The sequence below is a fragment of the Pristiophorus japonicus genome, chromosome 8 (assembly GCF_044704955.1).
Source record: "Pristiophorus japonicus isolate sPriJap1 chromosome 8, sPriJap1.hap1, whole genome shotgun sequence".
NCBI lineage: Eukaryota > Metazoa > Chordata > Chondrichthyes > Pristiophoridae > Pristiophorus > Pristiophorus japonicus.
Window position 1 is genome coordinate 206,077,629 of NC_091984.1, and position 9,222 is coordinate 206,086,850.

A 9,222-nucleotide genomic window follows, 5' to 3' on the forward strand; every position below is an offset into this window, starting at 1 on the left:
TCACCACCGAACATCTCCTCACCAGGCTCGAGGGTCGCAGCATCGGCCGGCAGAATCGCTCCCTCACCTGGACACTGGGGCCCAGCTTCAAAAGAAGCCCGGAGGGTGGGGGGGAGGCGGTGGAAGCCTTACACTATGCAGCAGCTTCAAAAGAAGCCCGGTGGGGGGGTGTTTTCCGAGCCAGTGTCTGGGCGAGGGAGCAATTCTGCTGACCGTCTCTCGAGCCCGTTAAGGAGTCGCTCAGTTGATGGTGGAATGGTACTTTGAAAAAAATCTGAAATGAAAAGAATTACATTAGACTTCGTTGCCCCAAATGTCCTCATTGAATGCCTAGCTTCCCATTCTAAGCAAGCCTATTGCGCATATGCAGACCAGTGTGTGCCATACTAGGGCATCGACTTTGGAGGGAGGGGCGGGGAAGAGAGAGAGGAGAGAAGCTTTAACTTTTTCCTGCTGTTTTGAGCTTCTTGCAAAGGTACAATTTAACTATGGGGGCAATACTGACAACGCCATACCTCGTGCAAGCCTTCTGCATGATGGTACTGCGGAGGAGATGATTGATTTGACGTCATCACATGAGGAACCTCAGAGCACATAGGATGATGGGCAGGAGACCTTAGCCACGTCAGGTATATCGAGACAGGCGTTCATACCTGCACCTGTGATGCAGACTGTGTAAGAAGGCTGCGTTTCCGCAAAGAAGTTGTAACGGAGATTTGTGAGTTAGTAAAAGCAGACCTGCACCCTAGAAGCATCAGGAGGACTGCTTTGTCACTTGAAGCGAAGGTTACAGCTGCACTTTCATTCTATGCATCAGAATCATTCCAGGCCACAACTGGGGATGTATGCACCATTTCTCAACATGCAACACATATCTGCATTTGGCAGGTGACTGCTGCACTATATGTTTGGAGGTCGAGTGTGGTCAGTGCTTCGATGCTGGGGATGTTGGTCTGATCGAGGACACTGATGTTCGAAGCAAGCCTATTGCGCATGCGCAGACCAGGGCGTGGTCCATACTAGGGTGCCGACCTTGGGGGTGGGGGGGAGAGAAAGAGAGAGAGAGAGGAGAGAAGCTTTAACTTTGTCCTGCTGTTTTGAGCTTCTTGCAAAAGGTACAATTTAATTGTGGGGGCAATATTGACAATGCCATACCTTGTGTAAGCCTTCTGCATGATGGTGCTGTGGAGGAGATGATTGGTTCTTGCTCTGACCACACTCGACCAGCTCCGTTGGGCGGACCACATTGTTCGCATGCCTGACACAAGACTCCCAAAACAAGCGCTCTACTCGGAACTCCTACATGGCAAGCGAGCCCCAGGTGGGCAGAGGAAACATTTCAAGGACACTCTCAAAGCCTCCGGATAAAATGCAACATCCCCACCGACACCTGGGAGTCCTTGGCCAAAGACTGCCCTAAGTGGAGGAAGAGCAACCGGGAGGGCGCTGAGTACATCGAGTCTCGTCACTGAGAGCATGCAGAAAGCAAGCACAGGCAGCAGAAGGAGCGTGCGGCAAACCAGACTCCACACCCACCCTATCCTTCAATGACGATCTGTTCCACCTGTGACAGAGACTGTGATTCCCGTATTGGACTGTTCAGTCACCTAAGAACTTACTTTTAGAGTGGAAGCAAGTCTTCCTCGAGTCCAAAGGACTGCCTATGATGATGATGCCCGGAGGAATGACTACAGAAAGTTCCCCATGACCGCTCAGGCAATGCATGAAAGAGCTGTGGGTTCTCCAGGATTGCTGGCTTCCCAAAGGTACAGGGCTGCATTGATTGTACCCACATTGCCTTGCAAGCACCTTTGGAGGATTCCGAGATCTACAGGAACAGAAAAGGCTTCCACTCCATGAATGTGCAACTCATGTGTGACGACATGCATCGCATCGTGTCAGTTGATGAGAAATACCCTGGGAGCACCCATGATGCATTCATCCTACATGAGAGCGCTATATCTGCCATGTTTCAGCAACACCCAGAAGGGCAGAGCTGGCTGCTGGGAGACAAAGGGTATGGCCTCGCCACCTGGTTCATGACGCCCCTACGCGTAACTTGGACGGAAGCTGACCGGGAATACAACATGTCGCACATTGCGACGTGCAGCATAATAGAGAGGACCATTGGCATCTTGAAACAGCATTTCCGATGCCTAGACCATTCTAGAGGCTACTTGCAATACTCCCCTGAGATTGACGGTCAGTTCACTGTTGTGTGCTGCATGCCTTAGCCATCGTGAGGCAGCAGCAGCTGGTAGTAGAAGACCCACCTGAGGTGATAGTGGCTGATGATAAGAAAAAAGATGCAGATGACGAGGAGGAGGAAGCCATGCAACCACCTAAACCCGGAGGAGAACGATAGCGGAGGAGGACGGGCTGTCGTGCCCCTTTAACGATTGCTCGAGCCTTGCGCCAGCAGCTCATCCGTGAACGCATTGCTGCCTGAAGGCTCAGCGGCAACTATTCCAAATGGACCATGTTTACTGTTTGGGCCTGTTCCATATGGTTGTGTTGTGTTAATGGAACAAATAATGGAAATGATTCTTCTTTAGTTCAAAAAGTTGTGTTAATAATGGAATAATGGAAATGATTCAGTTATAATTTAAAATATATTTCATTCAAAAGTTTAACACTTGTTTGTATTTAACTTTAATAAAAATATTCTTGCATCAAACTTTAAAGTTTTCAGTTAAGATCACTTACAAACTTTAAGATCACTTACAAACTTTTAAACTTGCAAATTTACATAACTTACAAAAATTTGAGAACAGTTACAACAGTAACAATAATAACTGCAGAGAAAGGCTTCACCCATCTCTCCTTCACCTTATTCTAAGACCACCCACAGCGCTTGGTCTTGTAGACTCCACCCCTGCCCGCAGGCAGTGGCGCGGCGTTTCTTGGGTTGGTACCAAGCTTATTCTTTCAAACATCTCAGGTAATGCGCATTTCTTGATGGGGGAGGGGGGGCGTGGGCGGACGTGGGCAGGCAGTAATGTGGAAGGCCCGGTTTGAGCCTCTTCAGAGGCTGGTCTGGGGATTGGAGTGGGAGTGGCAGTTGATTCTATCAATGGCCGCCGAGTCTGGGCGTGTTCCCTTATAGCAGCAGCTAACTCCGACATTCCCTCTCTCATGTGCCCTGACAGTGTCTCAACTACCTGCAACATTCTCCATTCCCTCCCTCATGTTTGCCGACAGTGTATCAGATACTTGTGACATTCCCTCCCTCCTCATGTTCACCAACAGTGTCTCAACTACCTGCCACATTCCCTCCCTCATGTTCACCGACAGTGTGTCACGTATCTCACACTACTGTGCATAACTGTATCTTACCATGCTATACATGACTGTAACTAGATATGACCTGTAACCACAAGCTTACCTTACCACCAGTGGTGCACTTGCAGGAGACACTGAATACCTGTTCTACACAGGTATATAAAGACAGGTCTCAGGCAAGTGTGGCATTCGAGAGCTGTGTAATAAAGGTGCAGGTCCTGAGTGACCTTGACTTCAGCATGTGCCTCGTGTGAGTCTGTACTGCAGGGTCAGGACTTTACATCAACTACCTGCAACATTCCCTCCCTCATATGCACCGACAGCATATCAGCTGCCTGCGACATTCCCTCCCTAATGTGCCCGGACAGTGTTCCCATTTCTCGTGAGAGTGTTGTTATTTCTCCCGACAGTCCCGATACCTCATCATCCACCCCACTGATGGTGTCCAGGAGTGATCGTGTAAGGTCAATGCTCTCCGCACTCATTGCCATCATCTAAACCACGTGTTAGATCCTGCACCTCAGGAGAGCGCCTCCTCACCCTGGGTGTGGTTTGCTGCATCCCACTAAGACCCACAGCCTCGGACGGTGGGGCCCTGGTTTTGCCTCACTGCACCCCAGCCTCGGACTGTGAGAAACCATGGAATGTCCCAACACTCGTACCACTCAGGAAAGGGCCTGACACCTCAATGGGCGGCAACTTGCACCTCCTCCAGAGTGAGTACAACAGTGGGGGCTTCATCCATCCCCTCCTCCCCATGCTGTTAGTCTGGAAGGTGGGATTGGAAGATGTCCTCTTCAGGCTCGACCATGTCTGAATCTTCTTCTACATCGGCTTCAGCCTCGTCAGGGTTGGCCTCAAGTTCTGCAAAATATAACAGAACAAATAGTTAGCAGCAGAGGTGGGGCAGGGTGGTATGAGTAGGCTCACACAGTGCAGACAGCAGACTGATTTGAAGGACCATGCTGAATGATAGCACATTGCATCAACCGAAGCGTAGCTGACGGAGACATCCCCATGAACCGCAGCATGGCTAGCCCACACAGTATTTAACATTTAGCAAAGCCAGACTGTGGAATTTGCAGGACTTACTCTCTCCCTTGAGTATAAGTCCAGTTTGTGCAGTGGCGGTTGCTTTTCTCCAGGCAGGATCCATCAAAGCAGCGACCCTGTCTTCCAAGGGTGTCAGTGGCTGCAGATTTGCCGGGCCTCCACCTGTTCAAGTTCTTTCCCTTTTGTTGTGTGCCACCTTCCTCTGCAAAGATGAAAATATCATTTTTAGAGAGGGTGTCTTACTGCTGGGTGGGACATACAGATGGTCACATTTACAATTGCAATTCCATTCAATAAATGAAAATATTACTTACACTAACTACTTGACCTAGGTCCTGCCACTTCTTTTTGCACTGGCCTCCAGACCTTGGGATGGTCACCATTGCACAGTAAACTTCTACAAGTTGGTTCCAGCCTTTCTTCATTTCTTTTGGTGAAACTTTTATGTGACCTCTGCTGGTGTCCAGTTCATGGCATCTGGCCTCAATTACAGTAACCACTGCCTCCGCTTCATCCTGAGAGAAATTCTTGGTCCTTGAGCTGTGTTGCATGTTGTATTGCAGCTCCAATGTTTCCACTAAGAATGAAAGTTCTCACACACAACTGGTTCTTTAAAAATGGCCGAATACTGACCGGGAGTTGTACTGGGCATGCACGCCCATAGCACTCACGTCAAAAACGTTTTTTTTTTTGCATGTGCGCAGAAAGGGAGGCATCATTTTTTCGGTGCAGACATTAGGCTCCACCCACCGAAAGTAAAGGACAGACTGCATGGCGTCAATTTCAAAAAACAGAACGGGAAAACTTGCTACTTATTTTTTTGGTGTAGTCGGGGCCAAAAAAAACCTCTTGCAATACGCCAAAAAACGGCACTGGGGAAAATTTAGCTGAATAAGTTACAGCCATCAGATCAGGACAAGACTCAGGCAATCCCAGGCTAGCTGACCCTGCAAAGCCCACGTTGGCAGAACTGTCCTATAAGCTAGTTAAGAAATAGCCTGACATGGTTGTAGTAACAGAATCATAACTTTTAGCCAACATCCCAACCTCCCTCCCATTACCATCCTACGTATGTCCTGTCCTGGCCCACTGGCAGGATACACCTACCACAGATAGGTGTGATCCTGAGAGTCCTTAACATTGACCCTATACAATCTAATCACAGGTTACAGCTCCATATTATGCGAGAGCTCAAACAATGAGTGCTGGCAGATTATCTGATTATGAAAGTGGTGGGGCAGGTTTACAGTTTTTTCTGATCCTATCTTTACCCACTTTCCAGACCGCAAGCTTCTTGCAGGGGAACAGATAACAATGGGGCAGAAACTATGTACATTTTATGGTGAATTTACTTGAATTTCAACTTCGTGCTCTCCTTGCAGTGAGGATTGAAGCTTAACTACAATTTCCATCTTTTCCTAGAGATAAACACATGTTATAGAGAACCTATAGAGATTTGCTCACAGGAGCAGAAACTGCAGAGCATGGAGACAGAAGCAGCAACAACAACTTTTATTTACATCATGCCTTTAACGCAGTAAAACATTCCAAGGCACTTCGCAGCAGTGTTATGACAAAAAATTTGACACCAGGCCAGATAAGAAGAAATTACAGCAGATGACCAAGAGCTTGGTCAAAGAGATAGGTTTTAAGGATCGTCTTAAAGAGGAAAGAAAGGTAGAGAGGCGGAGAAGGAGGGAGTTCCAGAGCTTAGGGCCCAGGCAGCTGAAGGCTTGGCCAGTGATGTTTGAACAGTTATAATCAGGGATGCTCAAGAGGGCAGAATTTGAGGAGTGCAGACATCTCGTGAGGTTGTGAGGCTGAAAGAGATTACAGAGATAGGGAGGGGCGAGGCCATAGAGGGATTTGTAAATAAGGATGAAAATTTTGAAATCGAGGCATTGCTTAACCGGGAGTCAATGTAGGTCATCGAGCACAGGGGTGATGATTGATCAGGACTTGGTGCGAGTAAGGACACGGGCTGCCGAGTTTTGGATGACCTCAAGTTTACGTAGGGTAGAATGAGGGAGACCAGCCAGGAGTGCATTGGAGTAGTCAAGTCTAGAGATAACAAAGGCATGGATGAGTGTTTCAGCAACAGATGAGCTGAGGCAGGGACCGAGGCGGGCAATGTTACGGAGATGGAAATAGGTGGTTTTAGTTATGCTGCAGATATGTGGCCAGCAGCTCATTTCAGGATCAAATATGACACCTAGGTTGCGAACAGTCTGGTTCAGCCTCAGATAGATGCTAGGGAGAGGGATGGAGTCAGCGGCTAGGGAATGCAGTTTGTGGCGGGGACCAAAGACAATGGCTTCGATCTTCACAATATTGGAGAACATTTCTGCTCATCCAGAACTGGATGTCAGACAAGCAGTCTGACAATTTAGAGACCATGGAGGGGTCAAGAGAAGTGGTGGAGAGGTAGAGCTTGGTGTACATGTAGAAACTGACTCTACATGTTTTCGGATGATGTCGCCAAGGGGTAGCATGTAGTTGAGAAATAGGAGGGGGCCAAGGATAGATAATTGGGGGACACCAGAGGTAACAATGCGGGAGTGGGAAGTGAAGTCATGGCACGAGATTTTCAGGCTACGATTAGATAGATAAGAATGGAACCAGGCAAGTGCAGTCCCACCCAGCTGGATGATGGTGGAGAGGCGTTGGAGATGGATGGAGTGGTCAACTGTGTCAAAGGCTGCAGACAGGTCGAGGAGGATGAGGAGGGATAGTTTAACTTTGTCACAGTCACAAAAGATGTCATTTGTGGCTTTGATGAGAGCCGTTTCAGTATTGTGGCAGGGGTGGAAACCGGATTGAAGGGATTCAAATATGGAGTTCCGGGAAAGATGGGCATGTATTTGGAAGGCGACAACATGCTCAAGGACTGGAGAGGCAATGGAGTTTGGAGATAGGGCAGTAACTTGCAAGCACAGTGGGGTCAAGGGTTGGTTTTTTTGAGGAGAGGGGTGATGACCGCAGATTTGAAGGAGAGGGGGACCGTACCTGAGGAGAACCTCAGCAAGGAAAGTGTAGCCAAAAGAATTGCCTGGAAGATAGAACTTGCATTTACATAACAACTTAGCAAATCTTCAGGACGTCCCAAGCCAATGAATTAGTTTTAAAATGTAGTCACTGTTGCAGCAGCCAATTTGCATACAGCAAAGTCCCACAAGAAGCAAATCTGTGAAATGACCAGTTAATCTGTTTTTGGTGTTGCTGTTTAAAGCAGTAATATTGTACAGGAAACTTGGCTCTTCGTCAAAGATGGGTGTAACACATCTAAACTCAATCCCAGGCTCACCTGATGTCCACCTGAAACAACTTGGGAACAAAGAAAGTTAAGAGAAGTTCAAAATCATGAAGGGTTTTGATAGTTTAGTGTATGTAGGCACCTTTAGTAATGACTCCACGAGGCAGGGTATGATATTTAAACTGTGTAGACCTGTAGTCCTTTATTTGCAGCTCCTCGAGAGAGGACGCCAAGCTGTGAGCTCCTTTATATACTGGGTTACCTGCAGTGTGCAGGTAATCCTTATGTCTCCAACAGCAGCACCCTCTGGTGTACAGGTAAGGTGTGTACAGTGTAAGGGTACATTCAGTGTTGCATAACAGTGTTACAGACATCACACAGTAAACAGGCATGCATAGACAACAGATAGATTCTCCTTTACTCTAATCCCAATGGCAGAACTATTAGTAACTGGAGGACACAGATTTAAGGTACCTGTACCTGGCAAAAGAACCATAGGTGTGCTGTGGAGAAAGTTTTTTACAGCAGTGAGTTATGATAATCTGGAATGCACTGCCTGAAAGGGCGGTGGAAGCAGATTCAATAGCAACTTTCAAAAAGGGAATTGGATATGTGAAGGGGAAAATTTTACAGTAAAGAGTGGGACTAATTGGATAGCTCTTTCAAAGAGCCGGCACAGGCACGATGGGCCGAATGGCTTCCTTTTGTGCTGTATGGTTTCATGATTCTATTACTGAAGGGTGCTTCTATTGGTTTCACTGTCTTCCACAAAGCCGGCGGACAATCAGCCAGAGTTCAACTGGTAATGGGTGCCCGGGAGTAATGGAAAAGGAGGGGGTAGAGGAGGAATTCCCATTGCATAAAATATTTGAAATGAAAGTGAAACTCATCCTTCAAGCCCTATTCTTCCATTGGTTCACATTAGAAGTATTTACGCGTCGTCTGTGGTTTTTCATTCAGCCCAAATCCAAATCCGCCGCTGTTCAGAAATATTTTCCACATTATGAACGTTTCACAGAAACCCAGCATAACGCTTCACATAAACGTTTTCAAATGACCAAAGATCGTTTTCTCCTGGATTTCGCAACGAGCACATTTATTTCGCAACCGTTATAAATTGTATTAATGATTTATGTTATGTTAATAATTTCATACAACCTTAATTATTGCTGGAGTATAAAAGTACGAAAGTATTTCAGTTGGAGCTCACCCAATAACGTACGCAAGGATTACCACCTGAACCATCTTGTTTATGACTCCGACGGTTTTGTTTTTAATGAGTACGATCCTGGGAGTATCATATTCCAGAATAAAATCACACACTGAAGTACAGCAACCTGCCATTGTTCAGGTTGGTCTCTTCTCGGATGAGAGGTTTGAATACCTCAGCCTACTGCGGAGCCGAGTCCTTCCCACTTATCATGTGATTCCACTATTCAGTTCCTAAAATGACCCATATTTAATCATCACCGCAACCACGTAGTCATTTCCAGCTGGTTGTTTTGTGGTACTGAAGCTTGCTCAGCAGTGTCAGAGGCTCCAGCTTTAAAAAAAACTAAAATCACGTTTTATATTAAATGTATTATCTGGCTCTCTTTTTTTGCTGGTGGGTTGGGTCAGTTTTTTTTTAACGT

At 47.0% G+C, this 9,222-nt stretch overlaps 1 protein-coding gene across 3 annotated transcripts in view; it reads right to left on the reverse strand.

The window, feature by feature from the left end:
* Positions 1-8,990, reverse strand: part of p2rx4a (purinergic receptor P2X, ligand-gated ion channel, 4a) — a 75,200-nt gene extending 66,210 nt beyond the window's left edge. For all 3 annotated transcript variants that reach the window (XM_070886348.1, XM_070886349.1, XM_070886350.1), the window contains exon 1: positions 8,799-8,990. In XM_070886348.1, the coding sequence (XP_070742449.1) occupies positions 8,799-8,932 (134 nt within the window). In that variant the 5' untranslated portion in view covers positions 8,933-8,990. The remainder of the gene's footprint in view (positions 1-8,798) is intronic.
* Positions 8,991-9,222: the final 232 nt, after the last annotated feature.